The sequence below is a fragment of the Peromyscus leucopus genome, chromosome 3 (assembly GCF_004664715.2).
Source record: "Peromyscus leucopus breed LL Stock chromosome 3, UCI_PerLeu_2.1, whole genome shotgun sequence".
NCBI classification, from domain to species: Eukaryota; Metazoa; Chordata; class Mammalia; order Rodentia; family Cricetidae; genus Peromyscus; species Peromyscus leucopus.
Genome location: NC_051065.1, coordinates 140,411,801 through 140,439,402, shown reverse-complemented (window position 1 = coordinate 140,439,402; position 27,602 = coordinate 140,411,801). Strand labels below are relative to the sequence as shown.

At 37.8% G+C, this 27,602-nt stretch overlaps 1 protein-coding gene and 1 pseudogene across 1 annotated transcript; both read right to left on the bottom strand.

Annotated features, from left to right (window-relative positions):
- Window positions 1-4,254: 4,254 nt before the first annotated feature.
- On the bottom strand, window positions 4,255-5,181 carry LOC114684386 (taste receptor type 2 member 124-like). Its single transcript, XM_028858952.1, has one exon. It carries the CDS (start codon window positions 5,179-5,181, stop codon window positions 4,255-4,257), a length of 927 nt encoding a protein of 308 aa, XP_028714785.1.
- Window positions 5,182-14,547: 9,366 nt separating this feature from the next.
- Window positions 14,548-15,224, bottom strand: LOC114684387 (annotated as a pseudogene).
- Between the last annotated feature and the right edge of the window lie 12,378 nt (window positions 15,225-27,602).

The window sequence follows — 27,602 nt, the reverse complement described above, 5'->3', positions numbered from 1 at the left end:
TGTAGCATTGACCATATTTGTACAGATCTTTTATCTTTATGTGAACTCTTTCATGCACTTTTAAGTTTTTGAAATGACTTTCAGAGGAGATTTTATCACAGAATTTCCTGCTAAAGTGACTCCTTTCATTTACTTTGAGTTACTGGAGAAACGTGATATTTTTCCACATTCTTGACTTCCATGAGATTCCATTCATTGTGAGTTGCTGTACTTTAGAATTGGGGGAGAAAATTTGGAGGGGGGTTGTGGAGGCCCACAAAAGTTTTCTAATGATATCTTAGCTTGCTTTATCCAGCAGAGCTGCATTAGAAGATTGTTTGATCATGTGCATGGTTTCTAGGTGATTGGAAGGGTCTACATTTGGCTGAATTAAGGTCTTTTGCTCCACCCCTTGGCATTCCTATAAATAGCCCTTTAGAAGAGACAATATCAAGAATAGTGTGTTGCTTGCTGGCACACAAAGCTTAAAAGAATCGAATGAACACACTGCACTTCTTAAAGATTGACACTTGGCGGGGGAGATAAAATGCCAGCAAAGTTAGTTCCTTCATATGCATTTACATAAATTAAAATGAAGATCAGACCTGAAGAATCTCTGATCAAGGATAGTGAATACTAATAAATTTTATTTATAATGGCAATGGTTGGAAACCATTCATAGGTCATCAGAAGGTAAATCAGAAGTATTTTCAATGCACTGTTTATTACAGTTGTGGAGTACCACTTACCAGTACCACCCAGGAAGAACAACAAGATAATCAGAGAAAAAAAATTATTTTGCTATATTCATTATATACTAATAGTGTTCATTTTAAAATGCTTGGTGCAAATTATGCATTTATGCAGATGCACAACATAATTAAATAAAAATGCCATAGTTTTAAATTAATTATATTAGCCTTTTTTTATTTGTTGAAAGCAGCCAACAGGTTGAAAGCAACAGTGGAAAAAACAAACATCCACCATGAATGTTGGAAGTAACATGTGGATGTGAGGTTTTATTTATTTTTAATTCTTCTCTCATGCAGTACATCCTGACTACAGTTTCCTCTCCCTCTACTCCTCCAAGCACCACACACACACACACTCATCCCCTCTAACCCATGTCTCCCTTCTCACCCACATCATCTCTGCCTCTGTTGCCCTTCAGAAAAGAGCAGGCCTCCCAAGGATATCAGCTGAACACAGTATAACAAGTTACAATAAGACCAGGCACAAACCCTCATATCAGGTCTGGATGAAGCAACCCAGTAGGAAGAAGAATCCCAAGAGCAGGCAAAAGGGTCAGAGATACCTTCGCTCCCACTATTAAAGAGTTCTACAAAAACACCAAACTAACAGCCATAGCATATACACAGGGGACCTAGCAAAGGCCCATGCAGGCTCCATGATTGCCATGTTTGTAGTTTGCAGAGCTAGTCTGGATCAATTGAGGTCAGTAAAGTAACCACTATCTTTGCAAACTCTAGGATAAGATTGACTAATGAGAAGGCTTCTCATACTTTCCCCATGACATATTTTATGTGATTCATTAATAAATACAGAGCAAAACCATTGGTTAGGAACTGATACCAAATAAAGAGAGCTAGACAGAAGAAAATGAGAGAGAAGTAGAGAATTCAAATTTGCATTGCTCTTGGTTTAAATTATTGAAGGAGGAAGATCTTTTAACTTTAATGCAGTACAGCCATACTTTTTAATCATGTTATACACTATAATTATCAGTAAAAGTAACAAATCAAACTTCTCCATTTCAATTCTAAATAACTGCACTCAATGCCTTTAATTCAACTAAACACAGATTTATGATTGTATTATTTTATTATAATTACATCAAGTGCCTCCCCCAATGTGTGATATAAAATTCGTCACTTACAGCCAAAAGTGTTCATGAGTAGCTTATAAGTAATTATGGCTATTTCTAAATGGTAAGGCTATCTATTAATGATTTCCACAAAAAAGGTTTCAAATTGTCTGTTTCTCAAATTTTAAAGGTCTTAATAAAAACCCAGAGCCAGATATTGGGGTAAATGCTGAAAAATCAGAGAGACAAAGGAGTCAGCCATTGCCATGTCTCACCTTGACAACCCCACAAATCCTCTGACTGTTTGCCTCTGTGTCCTCAGCTGAACGAATCTAAGCCAAAAGCCTTCAGCCAAAAGAACTAAGCCAAAAAGCTTTAGCTCCTGTCTCCTCAGGCATATTAGTGCTGGGATGAAAGGCATATGTCCTTCTCAAATACTGATAACAAAGGCATGAGATCTCAAATGCTGGGATTAAAGGGGTGTGATTCCCAAGGACTGGGATTAAAGGTGTGTGGCACCACTACCTGGCTATTTCTTTACTAGACTTAAACAATCTCATGTAATCCAGGGTGGCTTTGAACTCACAGAGATCCAGATGAATCTCTGCCTACCGAGTGCTAGGAAGAAAAGTGTGCGCTACCACTGCCTGGCCTCAATGTTTAATTTAGTGGTTTATTCTGTCCTCTGATCTTCAGGCAAATTTTATTAGATATACAATATATCACCACATTTCCCCTTTTTTTATCTAAAATTATAAATAAAAAACTATATACAATAGTGTATAAGATTGCAAGACATCAAAACATAATCTTCAGTTGGTAATACAAGTTAGAATAAAAAGTGAGTTAGGTACAACATTTTGAACTCACCAAAATACGATAAATAATAGAGTATTTTCTCTGAATCTATCAAATGTTGATGGACTGGAGATTGTTAATATAATTCTTGACTATATATATTACATATACTTATTGTACTTATTGTATATAGTTTTTCTTATATTAGTTATAACCTTCTTTTATTATTTTAGAAAAAATGGGGAAATGTGGTGATATATTGTGTACCCTAATAAAATTTGCCTGAAGATAAGAGAACAGAACAAGCCACTAGATTAAACATAGAAGCCAGGCAGTGGTGGCACACACCTTTATTCCCAGTACTTGGGAGTCACGCGCCTTTAATCCCAACACTTGTGATCTCATGCCTTTGCTACAAGTATTTGAAAAGTCACACACCTTTAGTCCCAGCACTAGGAAAGAAGTAATATGGCTGCGTGGAGAAAGATATATAAGGCCTGAGGAGACAGGAACTAAAGCCTTTTGGCTTAAATCTTTTAGCTTGAGCCCTTTTGGCTGAGGAAACTTTTTTTGGCTGAGAGCTGAGAAGCAAACAGAGAATTTGTGGAGTTGGTGAGGAGAGACATGGCAGTGGTTTGTTCCTTAGTTTCTGTGATCTTTCAGCATTTACCCCAATATCTGGCTCTGGGTTTTTTTTTTTTATTATAAGACCATTTAAAAATTTGTGCAACAATTGCTAATAATACAGATTTATTCATTATAAATATTTAATGTTTTTAGTTAGGATGGAATTATATATACACTTTGAAGAAAAAATGCAGTTATGTTCATATGCAGGAAAAAAAGGAATAAAATGCCCTTGAACTGTGGGCTGGAATAAAACTTTCTTCCTAAAGTAGCTTTAGTTAGGACATTTTGTTACAGCAACAAGAAGAGTAAGTAAAACAGGTAAATAAGCAAATTCTACTACTTTGAGTATAGCACATATACTATTACAGCCTATATACTTGCTAGATACGGGCTATATGCTTTAAAATAAGATGTATTTCTAGCAACCAGAAGCAAGACTGCATAATGTAGACTTGTAAGCAGATAACTGTTTCCCAGCACTTCCATCAGGCTGATTTAGTTTCCTCCCATTATCACTCACTCCTTTTTAGGGTATATTTGTCTCTAGGCAAAATGGTTATAGAGAAACTCTATTCTGATTTGTATAAAATTCCAGTGACTCTAGGCCAATGGTTTCACAAAAATGATGCAAATTATTCTGTATCATTACTCAGATAAATTTTATGGAAGAAGATCTTGCAAAATTTGAACTTGTTGAACTTAAGTTTAAACTTGTTAAATATTTTTTTAAGACAGAGTTCCTCTATATAGTGATTGTTGTTCTGAAAACCACCATGTAGTCCAGACTGGCCTTGAACTCAAAGAGTGCCGGGATTAAAGGCATTCTGGGATTAAAGTAACATACTATCACTCCTGCTTTGATTTAATTGAAATCAAGCATTAAAATAACTAGCTATATTGTCTGAGCTTTAGTTGGTGATTTAGACTTACTAATAATAAACTGTTTATGACAAAAAATGTTCTTGAACTATTTCCTCATAGATTTGCTTGTTCTCTACAGCAAAGCATGTTGTTTGGATGCCTTAAATTGTTGGGATATTCTGTCCTTTCAGCCTATATCCCAGATGCCTCAGTACCAAAAGAGAAGTCTGCTTTAATTTAGAGTTTTCTAGAATCAGGATTAATGAGTGAATTGAAGGATATGTGAGTCCAGTTATCATACAAATAATTTGAACCAGTTCACTGTGATTTTTCTTAGCAACCCATGTTATCAAAAGGGGCAGAAAATAAATAGTGTAGGCCAGGAGGAAGGAGACTATAATTTTCATGGCATTCCTGTGGGCCTTGGTACTGGGGTCTCCATATCCTCTGGAATTGAGCTGCATCTTCTGGAGATGTTTCCACAAAGAGAGGACTAACAGGAGCAATGAGATTAAAGCCAATGAAAATGGTGTTACAGAGAACATAATCATCTTGAATATGATCAACTCTGAAAATAGTGTATACTCTGTCCCCATGAAATTCACAGTTGTGTTTCCTCCATATTGATTCAACCTCTCTTCAAGAGTGATGCTCATTTGCATCAGATTTGCAAGCAAGAAGGCCAAGCTTCCCAGCAACACCCCCACAATCAGTTGTTTAGGTCTCCATTTCAAGTAGAGAAAGATCTGCCAGAAGTTAGCTATTCTGAGTAAATAAAAGATGCTGAGGGCTATGGCAAGCCAGAGGCTGAAGTGGTTAGATAGTATCCAGCAGAACACAAGTATTTTTAATTCTTCTCTGGTAATAAATGAAATTGATTGGGTTTTAACCCAAATAAATATTGTTTCCCAGAGGAGAGTAACTCTGGAACTTGCCAAGATAATGAGGATTTGATCAACTGGGGAAAGCTCTCTCTTGTTGATCCAGTCAATGCAGTTGTTCAGCACTATCAATCCATTGTTCAGATTCCCCAGAATGAACTCTGCAACTACTGCCGTGGTGGAGATGCTGTGGAGGACAGGCCCCATGTTCAAACAGAGAAAACTCAAAGTCTACTAGTGCTGCTCCTCGTGTGCGGGTTAAATGCCTGGTGTATTGTCCAATGTGGAGCTAAATTCTTTCTCCTCTTTGTCCTGCTCCTTCTCCAACCTCCGATTTTTAAGGCACGACAATCATGTCCCATTTGACATTTCATTTGCACACATTCTTGTGAAATATTTTTCTGCAGTTCTCTGCTGAGTCCTAGCTAAACTTTTTATATGTTTGCCATGGGCTGAAATATTCACCAGATGACCTAGAAACCAAGGACAGCTCCCATTTCCTAATGTGCAAATCAAGAATGATTCTTTCCCACTCTTTTGCATCTCTGACCCTTTTCCGATTTAGGAAATTTGGTTGTGCCAACTTGAGTTCTGAAGTACAAATGTTACAAAATTCTTATTCAACAAATATGAAGTTAAAAAAGGGTTTTATGCTCAAGAGTATTTTGAGCCACTGAAGACTTAAAAGTCATGTGGTGACAGGTCTGTGTTTTTCCACAAAACTTCAATTTCCACTGGAGCTCAGGCCCCAGTTTTACCACACTGAGGGTGGAATCTGGCTTCAAATAAAGAAAGAGGGATTCATTGTAAATAGTCAATTTCTCTCTCTGCCTCAGAAGAAAAGCAGGGAGAATTCAAAAATATGGACTGAAGTCATGTTAATAAAATACTTTAAATACTTTTCCAACCTTGACTTGTATAATATATCATATTTCACCTGCTGCAAAAATTTTCATTTAACAAAATTAGCAATTTATGAAATGAAAAGCTTTGCATTTTATTTATTAATCACTCTAACTTTGCCAGGTGATATACAAAACACTTGGACATTTACAATTAATTTTCAAATTTGATTTATAACTTAAAGTAGTTATATTGCCAGGGGAAAATGATATATATCAATATCAAGGAAGTCAAAGTCCTATACAGAAGGGAATGATGAAGTTGGAGAGCAGAAAGTGGTTCCCCAACTAGCTGAGTAGGTGATCTTCAGGAGTCAGCAGGCATGAGGAGCAGGGGGTAGAAAGAGAAGGTATCGGAAAAGAATCTAGGCAATGAGTGAAGTAACTGGGATTATCAAAGATATTTGCAAGTGTCAGGTGCTAACATTTCAGAAAGCAATCCTCAAAATGCTTGCAAGTGCTTAGTCCAAACTGAACCAGGCAAGTATTTGGAGGCCCTAAACTGTCCTAAAACCTAACAAGCCAACTGAAGACAATAAATTCAATTAGTTGTGCCTTTTGTGTCCAAAGTTAACAAGATTTAAAAGGAAAACTTGTGGTAGTGAATGTGGGTAACAGTCTCCTATCTCAAACAAACTTAAGTTTGTGCCAAAATAGAACAGACTTTAACTGATAATATCTTAAAACTGACAGTAAAGGAATATTGTTGGTTATTTGTTTCCTTGCCTGGACTGAAAAGATACAGAAGTCTCCATACTCTAGGCTCATATCACAGAGCAGAATACATAGTGTTTATGCCCACCTCACTGAAAATCTCAAGGGACACAAGCAGACTCCAGGTGTTCTGCCCACCTTAAAGCTTCTACATGTATTGTCTCTTTTCACTTTACTAAATCCTCTTTTAATTTTTTTAATTTTTACTTTTTTATTTAAAAGTTTTATTTCATTTTACATGCCAACCACAGTTCTTCGTCCCTCCTCTCTTCTGGCTCACCCTCCCTCCTCCCCACCCTGCTCCCCATCTGCTTCTCAGAGAGGTTAAGGTCTCCCATGGGGAGTCAACAAAGTCTGCCATATCAAGACGGGGCAGGATCAAGCCCCTCCCCGCTGTATGAAGGTTGAGTAAGGTATTTCTCCATAGGGAGTGGGCTCCAAAAAGCCAGTTCATGCACTAGAGATAAATCCTGGTCCCACTGCCAGTGGTCCCACATACTGCCAAAGCCACACAACTGTCACCGACCTTCACAGGGCCTAGTTCAGTTCCATGAGGGTTCCCCAGCTGTCAGTCCTGGGTAAATTGGGAGTTGGGGGTTAAGGTAAAGTGGGAAGAGAACATGAGGCAACAGGATGGTCCAGTTCGGTGAGAGACAAAGAGGGAGAGCAGGTAAAGAGATATCTTGAGAGAGGGAACCAATATGGGGTCAGAAACCTGGGGCTAAGGAAGTTCCCAGGAACCCACAAGGATGACCCCAGCTAAGACCCAAGTAGTAGTGGAGAGGGTGCCTGAACTGGCCTTCCCCTGTAATCAGATTGAAGACTGCCTTAAATGTCATAGAACCTTCATCCAGTAATGGGTGGAAACAGATAATCACTGGGTGGAGCTCGCCGAGTCCAGATGAAGAGAGGGAGGAATGATTATACAAGCAAAGGAGTCAAGATTATGATAGGGAAACCCACAGGGACAGCTGACCCGAGCTAGTTGGAGCTCACTGGCTCTGGATTATTATTATTATTATTGCTTGTTCTCACTACATTTTGGGGGAAGGTGTTCTAGATGTGGTCCCCCTAACCTTAGGTCGCCCAACCTAAAGACCAAGATGGTTAACTACTTCTCCAGTAACCTTTTTGCTTTCTGGGGTAGAAAGCAGAAAGCAAAAAGTCATGGCAGTAGAACCCAGTGAGCAAGTATGTATTTCATTGAGGAGACAATTATTTTTCCCATTTCCTAATCTCATCTTTAGCAGTGTTATGTCTTTCCTTTTGGATTAGAGTTGTTTACTTTAGAATGTAAAGTAGGAGTTCCTCTTTAAATCAGGATCTTTCTTTAAAGAAAGTTACAATCCTTGTATGGGCATGAGAGGAACATAATGTAAACACCTATCAGTACCATTTGTAAAGTCTGGATCAATCACCCATGCCATTCCAGCCAGAGAATGTAGCATGAATCTTAAAAGGTCTTATTAATAAAAATAAACCTGGAGCCAGGTATTGAGGTGAATGCTGAAAGTTCAAAGAGACAGACAGGCCACAGCTAACATCACTTCACCAATTCCTCAGCTGATCTTGTTTCCTCAGGCTGAAGCCTCTGAGACTTCATCGGAATGAATCTCAGCTGAACTGCTGCTAGAAGCCTAAAAGCTTAACAAGCTCTAGTTCCTGGTCCTCAGGCTTTATATACCTTTCTGCTTCCTGCCATCACTTCCTGTGATTAAAGGTATGTCACCATGCCTAGCTGTTTCCAGTGTGGCTTTGAACTCACAGAGATCTGGATGGATCTCTGTCTCCAGAATGCTAGGATTAAAGGTGTTTGTGCCACCATTTTCTGGCCTCTATGTCTATCTAGTGGCTGTTCTGTTCTCTGACCCCATATAAGTTTATTATGGTGCACAATACATTGGGTGACACAATATCACCATAAGAAAATACTATCATATTGATATCCATGCCCTCCCCCAATGGTATCTGGGCTATTCCCTTTCCATCTGTCTTTCCAAGCCAAGATTCTACTCATAAGAGTTCTGTATTCACTCAGGCAAAATAAATGTTTTACAGTAATTGTTTTTAGCTTTATATATTTACAACTTCTGCATAATTAAATATACTGTATTAGAGCTTTTAATTTTAATCTCACAGGCCTGAAAATACTACTTTGTATCTTTTGATCACAAGAACAAATCAGAGTTTTCTATAATATCTAGAAAAAATGTAGTGATATTCCCTAGAGCTTAATGGCAATCAGAATCTGCACACACTGGTCACCTAAGGGACAGCACAGACTATACACATATTAGGAAATACCACTGACCATAGAGTTTGTGGCATAATGAGTGCTCTGAGTTAAGGGATGAGAGGCTGTGTTACAGTTTGAGCTACACATTGTTCATGGTCCCAGAAGGATTCTGTTAAATAAAAACTTTGGGAGGATAATCCAGAACAATGAGAGTGGTTTCCTATAGACATGGAAGCACAATCAGTTCCAGGGAGCAATCACAGAAACTTTTCTCAATGTCTGAAGGACAATAAAGAATAAATGGCACAAATGGAATTGTATGAAAATTTTGAGTATTTCCAACACTTTCCTTTTCTTGGATTGAGGATGTATGACAAGTGCTTTGTTTTTCTTACTCTCATTCACTTAAGATTTACTTAACACCCTGGTAAATTCTGGTATATTTCCTAAAATTTTGTGCACTAATTGTACACAGAAAACAAGTCAATGAAATGATATTAGACATATCAGTATATCTGTGAGTGTGCACATGGGGGGTGTCTGTGTGTGTGCCTGTAAAAACAACAATTAAAGACTAAAATGTGAAAGGGACAAGGGAGTATGAGAGTGGTGGAGGGAGGAATGCTGTGGGATGGTCTGTATGTCAAATTACTCTGATTGGTCAATAAATAAAACACTGATTGGCCAGTGGCTAGGCAGGAAGTATAGGCCAGACTAACAGAGGGGAGAAAGGAGGGAACAGGAAGACAGAGGAAGTCACTGCCAGCTGCTGCCCATGATAAGCAGCATGTGAGATGCTGGTAAGCCATAAGCCACATGACAAGATATAGATTTATGGAAATGGATTATTATAATGTACAATATAAGAACAGTTAGCAAGAAGCCTGCCACAGCCATACAGTTTGTAAGCAATATAAGTGTCTGTGTTTACTTGGTCGGGTCTGAGCGGCTGTGGGATTGGAGGGTGATAGAGATTTGTCCTGACTGTGGGCAAGGCAGGAAAACTCTACAGAGGAAAGACAAGGGAGAAATAATGTAATTATGTTTTAATTTAAAAAATATGTCAGCAATGGCATTTCTATACTATTGCCCCTATAGACAATGCATCTAACATCACCATTCAATAAGAATGATGTTTATCACAGCAGAATAAGATGTTTTCTGTAGAATATTAATAGACCCTATTATGAATTAAAAATCTCCCCAGTTATACTTTATTTTTTCTTGTTACTTCAAATATTTTTCTGTTTTGTTTTGTTTTGTTTTTCAAGACAGGATTTCTCCGTGTAGTTTTGATGCCTGTCCTGGATCTCGCTCTGTAGACCAGGCTGGCCTTGAACTCACAGAGATCCACCTGCCTCTGCCTCCCGAGTGCTGGGATTAAAGGCGTGCGCCACCACAGCCTGACTGTTACTTCAAATCTTAATAATATTCTTATAGTAAATAGAACTTTGATTTGTTGGGTAAATCCATCTTGGCTATGATGTACAATCCTTTATAGCATTTCTAGATTCTGTATGCCAATGTTGCATCATGATTTCATAAGTATGTTTATACAGAATATTGACAGTTAAATTTTTTGAAACAAGGTTTTGCTATGTAGCCCACATAGCATAAATCTTACAATGTTGTCCAGGTGTTCCACTAACTCTTGATCTTTTTATCTCAGGCTTTCAAGTGCTGGCATTATAGGTATGTACCAACATGCCTAGTTACAATTAATAATCTTGTTCACCAGGAATTGACTTTATGAGTCTATTAGCCTCTGAAAAAGACCACTAATGTAAATCCCTTCTCCATGGAATGGACATTGATGTCTGGTATTGTAATCTTGGTAAAAACAGTTCTGTCTTGGGAGGTCATAGTCCTAAGGCAGAACCTGCTATTGTTCTTTTGATAAATGGTCATGATGTCAAATTGTCTTCTGTTTATGTTTATATCAATAAACCTAGCTGCTCTTTATCTTGATCAGAGAAGCTTCTTTTTACAATTGAGAAGAATATTTATATAAAAGGTTGAAGTGCTAATAATAGGAGACTTAGCCTTAAATGGGACATCTTTACTTAATTTTCCATACCAATGCTTAAGGAACATTCTCAAAGAGAAGGCAGAAAGAATATAAGAGCTGAGGTTATGGAAAAGTACTCTGAACTTCTGTCTTCTGGACATGACATGACTGTTGTACTCATATCTATATTTGCATGTTCCTAAGCATAACTCAGTCCATACAACATTACTTGTATGTATATTTTCAGGGTTGACCATTTGACACTGGAAAACCATTTAGTTTACTATTGGTGAAATTATTAAGGCCATGCCACATAGTTAAAAGGAGATTTATTTAATGGCATAACTTACAAATGAAGGAATAGGTAGGTTGAGGGTTCTGGGAAAGATGCAGCAGCAATTTGGTGATGTTCTCTGGAGAACTCTCCTCCATCCACCTCTAGCATCCGGGCTCCCAGCAGCAAGAGAGCATGGCACATCCTGATCTCGGGTTTTCAGGTTCTCCCTTGGCCCTGCCTTGTGGGCATGATAGTTACCAAAACCTCAATAGGGGTTGGAACTTCCAGAACAAAGCTGGAATGGCTACCCACTATAGTTTACTATTTTCTAGGGAAAACCATCTCTTCTGTTCTCAGTTCTTCTCAGTTGCCTGTAGTTCTTGGTGTAGGTTTGAGACCTCATGGATTTTTCATCATCTACTTTGTCATACTTGTAACATGAATCTTAAAAGTTCTTATTAATAAAAAAGAATGGAGCCAGATATTGGGGTAAAAGCTGAAAGATCAGAGGAACACAACAAGCTAGCCACGAGCTCTTACCTCTAGGAAATCCTGTCTCAACATAGTGAGTTCCTCTTTCCTCATACCTTATATACCTTTTTCTGCCCTGCCATCTTACTTGCTCAGATTAAAGGCATGTGTGCTTCCCAAGAAAAGGTATAAGATCTCAAATGTTGGGATTAAAAGTGTATGCTACCACACCTGGCTCTGTTCCCTGTGTGGCTTTGAAATCACAGAGATCCAGATGAATCTGTGCCTGCCGAGTGATAAGATTAAGGGTGTGTACCACTACTGTCTGGCCTCTATGTCTAATCTAGTAGTTGGCTCTGTCCTCTGATCCCCAGATAAGTTTTATTAGGGTGTACAATATATCACCACATTTCTCCTTTCTGCCCAACAATAAGTACAACAAGGATATACAATATATACATTCAAGAATTGAATTATCAATGTCTAGTCAATTAACATTTGACATATTCAGACAAAATGCTCCATTATTTAGCCTATTTTGGTGAGTCTAAAATGTACCTAATTCATTTTCTATCCTCACTTGTATTGCCAACTGAAACCTATCTTTTGATGTCTTTCAAATTTACACACTTATACACCTCTTAGTAAGTTTCTTTTCTAAATTTGTTAACAAGGAAAACTATAACTATCTAATCTTCAACTCCCTCAGAGACCCAAGGAGGAAATAATATTAACTGAGTAAGTACGAAGTGCAAACAAGTGACTTCCAAAAACTGTGAGAAATGACAGAAACAGCTGACTGAGTCAACCAAGACTTCTCTGCAAAATTGGGGCAGCTGTCTTTGGCCTATAGGCCTAGTATATCTGACAGACTAATCTATGAAGCAGGATTTTCTAAAGAGCCTTCCTACCTTGTCTTGGCAAGGTTCAGCAGTCCTTTCTTTTGTTTCCTGCTTGTGCATTTTGGACAGCATACTGTCAGTAGTCAAGGCAAGGGTGTAGCTAGAGTTTTCCTGCCTTGCCTGCAGTCAGGACAAATCTCTGTCACCCACCAGTCCCACAGCTGCTCAGACCCAACCAAGTAAACACAGAGACTTATATTGCTTACAAACTGTATGGCCATGGCAGGCTTCTTGCTAACTGTTCTTTTAGCTTAAATTAATCCATTTCCATAAATCTATACCTTGCGACATGGCTCATGGCTTACTGGCATCTTCACATGCTTCTTGTCATGGTGGTGGCTGGCAGTGACGACTCCTTCTGCCTTCCTGTTCTTTCTTTTCTCCTCTCTGTTAGTCTGGCCTATACTTCCTACCTAGCCACTGGCCAATCAGTATTTTATTTATTGACCAATCAGAGTAATTTGACATACAGACCATCCTACAGCACAAGGGTTTTTTCTTGCTCAGTGGCCAATCTTGCCACAATGAAAGTAAACTCCATAAAGAGTTTCTTCAATGCCCATTACCTTCTCTGAAGTAGATTGGTGCTTCCAGGAGTAGACATGCCTCATTGTCATAAAAAAGAAATCTATATTATTAAAACATCTTAAATGCTATATTTTGTAGATAGTGTTTGAATATGACCTGTCTATCTAAAATATATTTCTGATTAGCCTTGAAAACATACCTAATATGACTACAAGTTTGATTATAATGACTACTAACTTGCATTTCTTGTATCCTAATTAGTTGTTAATAATAACTTTCAAGGAGTATCAATCTTCATTACATTGTTAAATGAACTGTATAGCTACAATACCTTGAAGAAGATTAGAAATATATGTACAGTAATTTTCCAATGAAATTTATCTCATTTGTATCATTATACATAATTTGTATACAATACACAAAAAGCCAGTCCATTGTAAATATTTAAAACTAGTAGTTGGTTTCTAAAAGTAGATTCAATAATCTACTTTTTATCTATATAATATCTATATTCTTTCTTTTTCAGAGTAGATTCAATAATCTACCCTTTATGCTATCATTTCTATATCTTTATTTCAGAGTAGATTCAATAATCAACCTTTCATCTTATTTCTATATCCTCTTTTTTCTTTTTCTTTTTCTTTTTCAAACAAGAACCCTAAATCTAACCTTTCAGCCTTTTTCCTGACCATTAACAATAACAATTTATAACCAACCATCCTAAACAATGCTAATTATTCATAATCCATTGATTGACCGAAAACCACCATCCCACCTCTTGGGAATGTGGTCGTTGTGTTCTTATGCTGTGGGATGTTATAGATGCTCTGAATGGGTTGCTCTGATTGGTTAATAAGTAAAGCGCTGATTGGTCAGTAGCCAGGTAGGAAGTATAGGTGGGACAAAGAGGGAAGAGAATTCTGGGAAGTGGAAGGCTGAGGCAGAGAAACACTACCAGCCGATGCAATGAAGAACAGGATGTAAAGTACCGGTAAGCCATGAGCCACATGGCAAGGTATAGATTAATAGAAACAGGTTAATTTAAGATAAAAGAACTAGATAGCAAGAAGCCTGAGCCATTAGGCCAAACAGTTTAAATAATATAAGCGTCTGTGTGTTTATTTTATGAGTGGGCTGCGAGACTGCCGAGGCTTGGCAGGACCCAGAGAGAAAATCTCCAGCTACATTCTTAGAATTACTTTCTGATATCTGGGGGTGAAGGCATCTTTAGGGAATCCTGAAAGAACATTTTGATTAATTGTCAGGTCCTGGGGGAGTTAGCAGTATCATTTGTCCAGTCTTTGCATAATGAGAAAGTGCAGGACTTGTCTCAAGTCTTGCTTGAATAGTCTGTGAGGCTGGGTCACCTCAGCTAGTCATCTCAAAATTATCCTGAGCAGTTTGTAGTACAAAGCTGATCTTCCAGTGGTGTTTGTCAGCTTAGTGGTATTATCATCTCCCTAATGGGATCTATGTTGTGGGGCCCCATCATGTTTTTTGGAGACTTCAAAGTTGCTGTTAATCATGGTCAGGGTTCACTGAAGAAAACTTTTAGTGCCTACTCTGTTTTTTGGAGCAATATCAATTGTATCTGTGGCAGAATCATGTTTCACAGCCAGTTCCAAGTTTGCAACACAACAGGTTCCATTCTTCTTCACCAAGGTATGTTTTTATTTCAAATCTCTATGAGCAATAGCTAGCTTTCCTTGGTCACCAACAATCTCCATGAAAAGATGGCAAGACTACTTGCCATGGACAAAGTGAGTCTGATCATCCCCTCCACCATAACAGCGTATGTATTCAAGTAATCAAAAAGAGATCCATGCTCGTAGTAATCTGACACCAGCCACAGCTGAGTCCATGTGCCATTGCTTTTGTTATCTGCTGCTATAAATCCTAGGATGTTTTCATGGCGCAATATTACAGTCCTATAAATCTCTGCCTCTCAGAACCACGAATGTCCTTCCCTAGAAAAGAATATCTTCACAGAAACTTCTTCTCCCTGCCACTTGCTTCACCAATCTTCTCCAAACCGACCTTTGCCAATGCTTTCTTGTAACACGATGGTCCTGGCAACTGTTCTCTGAACCAGCAGCAGTAAACACTTTGGTCCCAGTAGCAGCATGGCTGCTGCCACAAACACAATGAGAATCGGATTGAAATTCAGAGTGGCAGCTGCTGCTTCCTCAGTCAAAAGTCCCACTGCCACCATTTGTGGCCTGGCCCATGTTGCAGCTTCTCCTCAGCAAGCCTCCCAAGCTGGCCTCCACCTCCTTTAGCACATCCTACCAGCATGCACCACCACCACGAGCTGCGTGAAGCATGGGCCTGAGCTGGGGACTGCAAGGCCACAGGCAAGTGGCTTTTTTTGTGAATTCATGCCACAAGTGTTGAGGGCCAAATGTAACATGAATCTTAAAAGTTTTTATTAATTAAAAAAAAGAAAAGAAAAACAACCAGGAGCCAGATATTGGGGTAAAAGATGAAAGATCAGAGAAACATAACAAGCCAGCCACAAACTCTTACCTCTAGGAAATCCTCAGTGTCAACACAGTGAGTTCCTGTTTCCTCATGCTTATATACTTTTTTTCTGCCCTTCCTTCTTACTTACTGAGATTAAAGGAGTGTGTGCTTTCCAAGCAAAGGCATGATATCTCAAGTGTTAGGATTAAAGTTATATGCCACTATTCATGGCTCTGTTCCTAGTGTGGTCTTGAACTCACAGAGATCCAGAAGGATCTCTGCCTCTGGAGGGATAAGATTAAGGGTGTGTGCCACCCCTTTCTGGCTTCTGTCTAATTTAGTGGCTGGTTCTGTCCTCTGATCTCCAGATAAGTTTAATTTGGGTGCACAATATATCAGCACACATGTCCATTGGTGTTGTCCTTATTCAGCTCATGTTTTGGCAATCATATTGATGAGACTTATGGCTGTAGGTTCTGACATTATCAGAAGACACAATCTCACAGTCAGTTGTAGTGAGTGGCTGTTTGAGTCATGCCCTGAAGTACTGCCCCTAGTGAGGTAGCAGGTAGCAGTTATACCTGCCTATGACCTTGAGGTACATGCCCCTGGGGTGTGGCTACTGATCCTTAAGACCTGAGATGTAAGTAAAAGGCTCTCTCTTGGCTCCCTCATGGTTTGAATGTTGACATCTTGAACCAAGCAGATCAGTGTGGGACATAGCTCAGCTTTCCTGGACCCTACGATAAATCTCCCATGGTTGTGAGTTAATCCCCAAATATATTCCTTTGAGCATTAAAATGACTCCATGGATTGCTAGCAATTTGGTTCTAATAGTCAATTTTCTGAGGTTCCTCCTCTTACAGTCTTTCTGTTGCCTTTTCTGCAATGTCCTAAGCCTTAGGTGTGGTAGTGTTTTGTAAATATATCCATAAGGACAAAAGATATAAGAACAGCATATGTACCTAAGAAGTGATACAAGCAAGAATCCTATCCACCCCAGAAGTCTCCCAAGAGATGTCGTGTGTAAGTCCATTTGAGGATTTGAAGGCACTGGCAGCCTGGTTATGTGGTAGAGCATGTTCCACAAGAACCTTGCATAGAGAAACTGCCATGGAGCCTAAATTGACACTAAAAAATTTATAATTGAGTTATCTTTCCATTTTTAGTTGAAAACATGTGCTTACATAACTTTTATTTTTTAATGTGGATTATGTATTTCTAATATTAACTATATTTACTTCTCTTGGTTGTTAAATTTATGTCGAATCCTTTGTTTTTTAACCTCAACCCCATCAACTCGTGTGTGTGTGTGTGTGTGTGTGTGTGTGTGTGTGTGTGTGTGTGTGTAGAGAGAGAGAGAGAGAAAGGAATTTTCCGTGTCGTTAGTCCCTTCATTTGTTGTTAAGCATTGACTCAGTATCTGTGATCTCTATACCTACTGATTCAAGCAACTGCAGACTGAAGCAAATAGAAATAAATTAGTTTTGGGTTTTATACCTAATGAACATTACAATTCTTTGTATCCATATTTCTATACAGTGCAGTTAATGAATATTTGTATAACATCATATTGCAATAGGTATTACAAATATCCAGAAATGTGACTATATGCAAACTCAATCCAAGGCATTGAAGCATTCACAAATGCTGATATATACAGAGAGAAGTGAATCCAGTTCTTACAGATCATGGGTATGAGGCTTCATGACCATGATAAAGCTGGGTACAACTGCATCTGTGTTCTAATGTTTCTAGTTTTTCATTCTCCAGATGTGAGTCCTTGAATAAGATTCATAATCTCATTTCCCTTCTTTTTCTTTATGTATCAAAAATGTGTTGCCATTCGTGGGATTAAACATGGTAATACTTGTAAGTCAGTAATGTTAGCTATCTACATATAAGAATACAGTGTAAACATTTTTTCTAGCACTTCTTAAATTTTTATTTTTATTTAAAATATAAACACACATAATTTCCCCTCTTCTTTCAACAACCCCATCTATGCTTTTCTCTCCTTCTTAAATTCAAGTCATCTCTTCTTAAAAAGCATTATTGCACACACACACACACACACACACACACACACACACACACATACAAATAAACATAAATGAAACTCTTGAGTTCATTTAGTATGTATATATGTATATGGTTTTAGGGCTGACCACTTGGTATTGTATAACCAATTAGAGAGCTCATCATTATGGAAGACTAATTTTTTCTCTCATCAATTGCTTGTAACGCTTCATCTAGGCATGGGGCCACCATAAGATTTCCCTCATCCATGTTGGCATACCAATATTAATGAAGTCAACATTTCTTAAGATTTATTTGTCATTTATCTCTACTCATTTGAGTTAAACATTTACCAATTTGTCCCAATAACATTATACTAAATCCTTTGAAAATATAAATTATTATGGAACAGATGACATGACTGATTGTTCTATCTACCACTCCAAATGCTCATATTGTAATTGATCAAAGGAAAGGGAACTGTATGGTCAAATTAAGAATAATAAAACAGACTGGATGATATTTTTTGTTTAAAGCAACTTTATTTTTGGTGCCCATGGCAATAAAAAATGTACATCTTCTGAGGATCATCGAACAACTGTGTTTAATCCATAAGTGAAATATAATTGAAGGACAAAATATAAATTAATCTCTAGAACATTATATTGAATGAAAGAAGGCACTTTCTTATCTATCATCTGTCCTCCCAAGGTAAGGAGAATCTCTGGGAACATAAATCACATGTGTTTTTTTTTTCAGTAATCATGGAATCATAAGGATTATCTACAAAGAAGTACCAGAGAATTTTGGGGGATGTGGATCTTACTATGGCCTGTATGTAGTAGCAATAGATGCATGTTTATATGTGGGTTAGTCTCATAGAATGCACAACATATCAAACTTACAACTGAATTCATTGGAGTACTGCCTTTGAATGACATAATGAAGCATTTGTCTCAAAGCCCAAGACAGTAGCATGCTTATTTTTAGATCACTGGCATTCTCAATCTGCAGATAGGAATACCAGAGAGCATCACAATTACTTAGCATTTAAATCTTCAAACCACTTCATTTTACAAGCTAACATAAACAAAATGTCTTATAAATAATTAAAAGTAAGAAATAAAATAAACATGTTGTTTTATGTGTTATAATTTTATCTACAAAAGACCAAAAGAATAAAATCCAAAGCATATCTGACAGTTAAGACATTTTTGTTCATTTTGTAAATAAAAAGCAATCACCATACATTACCACATGTCTACCATCTGGCACCTAATCTCATAAAACTTTATAACATTTAATTTGGGGACTAAATCATATGTTATTTTACAAATTACCTCCATATTTTTAAAATACTGATTTTTATCTTTAGTAATAAGTGTGGGAGTGATGTGAGTGCAGTTGCCTTCAGAGGCCAGAAGAGGGCATCTGATCCTTAGAACTGGAGTGACAGGTTGCTGTGAGCCACCTGATGCACGTCTACTGAAAGAACTGCAAACACTTTTAACAGCTGTGCCTTTTCTCAGCCACTCCTAACAGAATCCCATGAAGCAGTGACCTCTGTCTCCAGATGTTTCATCTGAGTTTGAGGTAGAGTCAACCTCTTATTGTGCTCTCAGCTGACAGCTTCATCCACATCTGGTTACATCTTATAACATAGCATTCTTGTCTTCACATGACAGATTGTATTCTGTACATGCAACTATTATAAAGTTATGAAGAAAACAGATCGTCCCTCTATATAAATATTCAGCTGTTATAGTTGAATGGATTTATGTTAGAATTGTCATTACTTATTTCATCACCTCTCTTTGAAATTTCTCAAAAATGCACACAAAGGAGCATTTATTTCAAAGCTCAAGGCAGTAGTATGCTTATTGCTAGATCATTGGCATTCTTCATCCGCAAATAGAAATACCAAGTAACATCATAGTTGATACAATCATACAGTATTTGAGTTATGATTTTTCAGTGACTGACTGAATTAAAAATTAATTAACATTAAGACAACAAGAAAAATTATTGTAAACCATAACCCTGCAGTTGGAAGCATTTCTTTATAGAAACAAGGAATGAATAATCTATTTCTATAAATGTATATGTTGATATCTTAATGAGGATTTAACAATGTAAACAGAGGGCATGTAATCACTTTTACCTGTGTTTCAACTCAAGAACATAACTAAACTGATTATTAAATATGTTTATTTAATTTTTATTTCTGTCACATAAAATCATGTTCCTGTTAATCATGTGCTGTTATCCATAGGCTTCTCTAGATTTCTATTCCTAGGACAATCCAGTTGTTTCCTAAGTCACAGGTATGTGATGCAATGAAGTAAGGATGTACACTTTCCTTGTGGAATACTCAATTAGAAGGCTGTAATCAGTCATAATTTGATATTTTTTTTTACAGATTAAATTTCAAATGTTTAGGTACATTCCTGATGACTGAATTACAAAATGTGTACCTCCAAATGATCCCAGCTGTACTCAGAATGATGTATTCCAATATTTCATTAATGTGAAACAAAGACTATTATTGGATAATTAGGATGATGTTACCTTATGATATCGAGGAATTTAAAAACACTTCTTGGAATCTTCATTTGAACTCATGAATTTATCTGACTTCTAACACTCATATTTTATTCTTTACTTCTAATTTAAAATATTTAGGACATTTTTAACATTAAAATTTATGTTTATTTGAGTAAAGCTATAAAGAACTCTTCATAGTATTTACTTCTCATATGCACCTATATATAACATAGGCTTTTCATTTAAAAATTTCAGAAAGCCTCATGGTTGGTAAAAATTCACTATATTTATTAATAAAAAATGTCTTATAGTTAAGTATTTTGCATTAATATACCTCTAAATATAAACATATTAATGTACCTTCTCATAAATATATTTCTATAAATGCAATGTTAGTGATTATCTCAACCACACATTTTCAGGATACAAAAAAGTTATGCTCAAAAGAAATGAATAGAAATTCATAAATTTCTAGCATGCCTGACATGGCCTGACTTTCTCCAGGAATTGCAACATGTTCCCTGTTTTAGGAACCAAGGTGCTGAGTGTTTTGGAAGTTGCCTCTCAGCCACCACAGTATCTTAAGCAAAGCTTGTCTCAGCTTATTGTCTGCCAGAATCAAAACACAAGAGTGGACTGAAGGATGTACATTTTCAATAATGTGGTGATATAAAAGCAGAATGTTTTGCTCCAGGATTTCAAATCTTGAAATTAGAACAAAAAATGACAGAAGGACAATGACATGCAGTAAGATAAATGCAGTTAGAGTTTGCAGGGCTCTGATGTGGGCTGTGGTGCTTGCATGTCTGGATTCTCCTGCATTGAGCTGCATGGTCTTCAGATGTCTCCACAGGGAAGCGATGAGCAGGAGAAATGTCATTAAGGACACAGTTAAGGGTATGAATGTGAATATATAATTGTTAAACAAAGTAATTTTGATAAGTTGCAGAGAATTATCCAGGCTAGAATTATAAGACAAGTTACTTTTAAATCCATCAAACCAGGTATCAACTTGTATGTTTGTAGCTATGATGTTTACAAATAAGAGGACCAAAGATGTCAGCAGTGTTACTGGAATCACTTTGTTAACTCTCCACTTTAGGTGAAGAAAGATAGAGTTGGAAAAATTGCCTATTTTGAGAAAATAAAAGATACTGAGGCATGTAGCAAGCCAGATGTTGAAATGATTGAACATTGTCCATGAGACAGTAATTATCTTTACTACTTTCTTAGTAATCAACAAATCCGAACAAACAATATATACAAGTGTAATTATAATTATAAACCAGAATGTGATGAATCTGGAGATGGCCAAAGCTGTGAGAATCTGATCCACTGAAGAGATCTTTCTTCTCTTGGCTGAGTCCATGATGTTCACCACTGCTATGAATCCATTTCCTAAGATTCCCGATATGAGTTCTGCAATGAAAATGGCTCCAAAGAGACTCTGCATGAGAGCACCCATTGTCCATAAATAATTCAAAATATCTAGTACCACTCTTAAAGTTCCTTAATGCATTAATTTCAAGTGACAGTTGTATGTAATTATCAACTATTAAAAGCTATTGTCCCATTGATGACTTATTTACACAATGCTGAGCCAGGAAACATGAAGGCCTTCTGAGACTGATGCACAGTATTCTCCATGAGACTTTGTCATTTCCTCAGACAGTGAGTTGGAACAGATACAGGATGCACTGCACCAAACAGTGTGTAGTCTTATAGTTGATTGGCACTGGAGAAAATACTTAATTTCCATATGATGATATGCAAAAAGCCAATTTGCATGATTTTGATGTTTTTCTTTTTCTTTTTTTTTATTCTCATCACTGTCCTCCATCTCTTCTAGGGTATTACTTTTGTCTTAAATACACATTTTTAGTCTGTAAGAATAAGCCCTGGGCAACTAATACAAAACTCTAGTACACCTACAGAAAATAAAAGCAAAGAACTTCCTAAGAAACAAAGGGAGTTTCATAAAAAAAAAATCCAAGGTAGGTATGCAAATACTGTCTGAAATTCCTCATGTGTAAGGCTAGAGTTTTCTGATTGAATTGTCTCTTGTAGATGTCAACTCAAAAGCACATCTTTTACTTCAGGAAATATGAGAGTTTATTCTGAGGCAAACATTGGTGACCATAGCCTAGGAACACAGATTCAGCTTACCCCAGAAAATAATTCAACATGGAAATGGTTTCATTAACCATTTCTAGTTGCAGATAAAAAGAAAATCAGAAATCATGGCGTTTCTCAAATACGCTACAGTATAGCATGGACAGCGGGCAGGTGGGTCACAGAACAGCGGGTGAAACTCTGCTAACGTTGGGTAAGATTTGAAGACATTCTTAGCTTTTGGGGTTAGTATAAGTGAGTGGTCTGTTAGTATACTCCAAAGGTTTTCCCTCATAACTGAAAGGATATAAGACCAGACACACAAATGGACAGTAGATTGCTACTAAGGAGACTAAAGATTGCCAAAGATATTTTGGTTTTGGATCCATAGTATTATTATTCTCCACAATCATAAAGTTCTAGTCAATAAGTCCATTTTGTAGAATTTTCATCATAAATGTAAATAGGGCAATATTCCTACAAAACAAGGAACTCAATATAATATTTATTTATCATTTTACTTTGCATTTTACATATCATTTACTTTACATAAAAAGTGTACACCTACAAAAATGTATTAAATTCATTCCATTTTTTTCCTTTTCCCAATAATCCAGGTTTTCACTTTTGTTAACATCGGTTGAGGCCATTCTCAACTCAATGATACTTATGAAGATACTGTCTCAAGGTTGCTGTTTAGTTAGTGTTCCTTCATATAAAGCAGTTTCCAGGCATGGCTATTATGGGTATTGTGGTAAACCACTGGATATTTGGTGCTGTATGCTGTATTCACAACAATGAATTCAGCAAAACAATACAGTCAAGCTAGGTACAGGATAACGGCAATAGGCTTGTTTATCGTTCCTATCATAAGGAGAGCAGGATAGAATTATGAGACCCTCATTTGTGAGTCCAGCCATTGCTCCCTTCTGTTTCCCAGCTCCTTGTAATCTTGGTTGATATGTAAGATATACAGGAGATGGAAGGTAACTGAAGGTGATCATTTGGGCCAGGGTAGGATATTTTTATATGCACATACTTTTAATTGAAATAAAATTACATCATTTTCCCACTTCCCTATTCTCTCTCTATCCCTCCCATACATCCTCCATCTAATCCTTCCCATGCCTCCCCACTCTCAAGCTTCTTTTTCTTTGATTGTTGTTACATATACATATGTATGTGTGTATGTATTTATTTGTATGTATAAATATATAAATACAACCTGCTGAGTTTGTTTTTGTTGTTTGAGTGTATATGCTTCAGAGCTGACCACTCATATTAGACAACTAATAAGGAGGTTCAGACCTGGAAGAAGTTTATTCCTCTCCCAGCAGTCATTAGTTGCCTGCAGTTCTATGTCTAGGGATGGGAGCACACAAACTTCCCCTTCCACATGATCATGTCCACTGACAGGTCCATTCCTGTCTTGTTTATGCAGCCATTTCCAGAAAGACTATTTCACAGCAGACTTCCTGGTATTCTGACTTTCACAGTCTTTTTTCCTGTCTTCTCAGATGTTCCCTGAGCCATAGAAGCCAGAGCTGTATATTATATATATTATATATTATATTATAGCTTCTGGTTTTGTGTTTTTTATGGGATTTATGTGTGTATGAATGTGTGCGTCTCTGTATCTATATGTGTTTCTTTGTATCTTTTCCTTCTGTTTTGCCCTATTCCAGTTTATTTGTTTTTGTCTTATTTTGTTATTATTCTTTAAATGTCAGACAGAAATGGTGTGGATTCAGATGGGTCTGGTGGTGCAGAGGTTCTTGGAGGAGTTGGGTAAGGAGAAACCATAATCAGAACATTTTTTATGAAAAAAAGTTTATTTTTAATAAAAGAAAACTAGAAAAAAATGCTGCTGAGGGAGATGAGTGATAAACATAATCACCTGTTTATCATCTTGGTGAGATTTAGATAGCAATGATAAAATTCCACTATGTCATTGCTAGTGCAGACACATAGAATTTAGCCATTGTATAGGTTTGTAGATTTCCTTCTTCCAACAAAACTTTCTTCAATGATTATATCAATACACTTTCTCTTATTTTCATATTTTACACAAGAGGTTGCCAGATCTTTGAGAAAGCATGTAACATTGGCCTTGTACCACTCACAACTTAGTCCCATTTTCACAGCTGCAGAGAGATTCATGGATTAAATATAAATTTATATGTATATGTACATACATAAAATCTTGTCATAGTAGAAATTTGTTTAATGTAAGTATTTTATGGTATTATATGCTAAATTTCAAATGACTTAAGAATGAAAAATGAAGGAAAACAACTTTAAATCTCAAAGTCACATGTAGTTTTGGAAAAACATTTTAAAATCTCATCTCAAATTCAGAATTGGTCTTCATGGTTTCAAGAAGTACAATACATGGTACTAGCATTCTCCTAGCTGTGTCAGTAAAGCATCAATAGCACTGAGATTAGACCACAGTCACAGATTCAATATATTTCTAAATTTTGTCACTATTTGTGCTCAATATGAAACCCTTCTGTGCTTCTTATGGCAGTCACATGCTGAATTTATTATAGGTCTGTTCATGCTTAAATGCATTATATGCGAGTTTCTAATAACAATTCTGTTTATTCTCTATTAGACAGGACAAAGAACTTATGTATTTAATTCTTTTAATTTTTATTGATTCTCTGTGGATTTCACATCATGCAATCTGATCCCACTTATCTCCCCATCCCCTCAAATCTGCCCCCGTCCTTGCAGCCTCCACCCAAAACAAAACAAAATTTAAAAGAAAAACCAAAACCAAGACAAAACAAAATAAACAAAAACAAAAAAGAATCTCATCTTTGAAACTGTAGTGTAGCACAGTTCACCCTTTAGTCCGTTCATCTTTATTTCTAAGTGTTTATTGCTATGAGTTATTGATCTGGTTTGAGGCCTCTGGCTTCTGCTACACTATTGATGATGGGCTCTCACTGGGGCTTCTCTTGGATGTCCTGTTGTCCTGTGTTCATGGAGGTCTTGCAGTTTTGGATCTGTAGTTCTTCCTCTTCACATGTTCCAATGGTTCATAGATAAGGTGGATGTTGGGGTGGGCTACCCAGTCCTGGTTCTAGGCCTGGGTGTTAGCTAGGTTTACCAGCCCACCAGCTTTCTCTCATCATCACTACCAGTGATGCCTCATCTGGTTCCCCCAAAGCAGTCTCAGCAAGGAGCAGGTCCTAGGATCCACCTGACCCATACTCACATCAACATGACCAGCTCTATTGTTTTGCCCAGGCAAGGTGCAAGGATCCCTCTCCCAGTTGCTATCAGGGGAATAAGAGGGTGGAGGGGAGGTCAGCTCTCCTGATCTCATGCCCTCAGAGCTGTCTCACCTGAAACCCCAACAACAGAATTAGCTGTAATATGCTGCCCAGGCAGGGTGCAGGGCCTGCTTTCCTGTGTGTTGCAGCTGGTGAGTGGCAGGGCTCGTTTTCTCACTGTCATGACCCCAGGGCCAGCTCTCTCATCAGCTACAGATGGTAATGGGTAAGGGGAGGGCAACTCTCTCTCACCCATGGCCCCACACAGCAGATGTGAGGAGGTGGGGTCAAGTCTCCTGCCCTCAGGGCCAGCTCACCTGAACCCACTTCAACAGGATCAGATTTAGTGGCCAGGGGCCCTATGGTGAGGGGCCATCTTTCCAGAGTGCAAGAGCCAGCTCTCCTCTGAGGGGCAGGGCTAGCTCTCCTATTATAGTTTCCAGAGAAGGACACGGCCAGTTCAGTACAGCCCTTGGATTTCAACATATATGGTTCCTATAACCCCTTGTGGTAACAGGAGCCACAGACATCACCCCAGACCCTGGCTGCTGCAAGGCCATGAACTGAGACATGGCCCTAGGCAGCAGCTTTGGCCTGGATGTCTCAATGGCCCCATGTGGCAGCACATACCACCCAGATCAATGTTGCTCCAGCAGCAGCATGGCCCTCAGACATTGACATGGTCTCAGGTGCTTGGCCCAACTCCAATCATCTGCATGGCCCTTGGTGGTAACATGCGGTGATTTATTGTATATCAAATAAAGCTTGCCTGAGGATCAGAGGACAGAGCCAATCACTAGATTAAACAGAGGCCAGGCAGTGGTGGCATACCCCTTTAATCCCAGTACTTGTGAATCACATGCCTTTAATCCCAGCACTTGAGATCTCTTGTCTTTGCTACCAGTATTTGAAGAGCAGACATGCCTTTAATCCCAGCATTACTAGGACAGAAGTAATATGGCTGGGCAGAGAAAGGTATATAAGTGTGAGGAGACAGGAGCTAAGAATTTTTGGCTGATAGCCTTTTGGCTTAGGCCTTTTTGCCTGAGGACTCAGAAGCAGTCAGAGGATTCGTGGAGTTGGTGAAGTGAGAAGTAGCTGTGCCTTGTTCCTTTGCCTCTCTCATCTTTCAGCATTTACCCCAATATCTGACTCTGGGTTTTTAATAATAAGGCCTTTAGGAACTTGTGAAATAGTACAGGAGCTATAGACATCAAGTCAGACCCTAGCTGCTGTAGGGTCACAGACCCAGACATGGCTCTTGGCAGCAGCCCTGGCCTGGAGAACACCATGGCCCTGGGTGACAGTGCAGGCCACTCAGATCTGCATGGCCCTGGTGCTGTGGATATCTTTCTGTATGCTGTAAATATGTGTTGCTCTGATTGGTTGACAAATAAAGTCATTTGGCCTGTGGCAAGGCAGCTTAGAGGCAGGTAGGAAATCCAAACATGTAGATAGGAAGAGAAAGGAAAGGCAAGGCAGATACTGTGAGACGCTGCCAAAAAATAAATAAATAAAAATAAAATAAAATAAAACAAGATGTAAAGATACCAGTAAGCCAAGAGCCACATGGCAAAGTATAGATTTATAGAAATGGGTTAATTTAAGATGTAAGATCTAGCTAGCAAGAAGCCTGAGCCAATAGACTATACAATTTGTAATTAATATAAGCCTCTGTGTGGTTACTTGGGTCTGAGTGGCTATGGACCAGGTGGGACACAGGAAAACTTCAGCTACAGTCAACAATTCTTGAAAAACTAAAATAAAAAGAAAGAAAGAAAGAAAGAAAGAAAGAAAGGAAGAAAGAAAGAAAGAAAGAAAGAAAGAAAGAAAGAAAGAAAGAAAGAAGGAAAGAAAGAAAGAAAGAAAGAAAGAAAGAAAGAAAGAAAGAAAGAAAGAAAGAAAGAAAGAAAGAAAGAAAGAAAGAAAGAAAGAAAGAAAAAATGTTTTTGGGCAACAAGCTGCTAGATGGAACCATAGACCCACTGCCTCCCAGCCTGGTTCCCAGACCTGGCAGTAAACATAGTTCTGCTAGGTTGGGAAGCTGAGGTGGGTGGAGCCAGCAGACAAAGCTGCCATTTCAGGCCTAGTAATTCTGCAGTTTAAGCAATAGATTTACAATAAGTTATATTCACATTAAATAAACCTCTAAATGGTTTACAGTATGT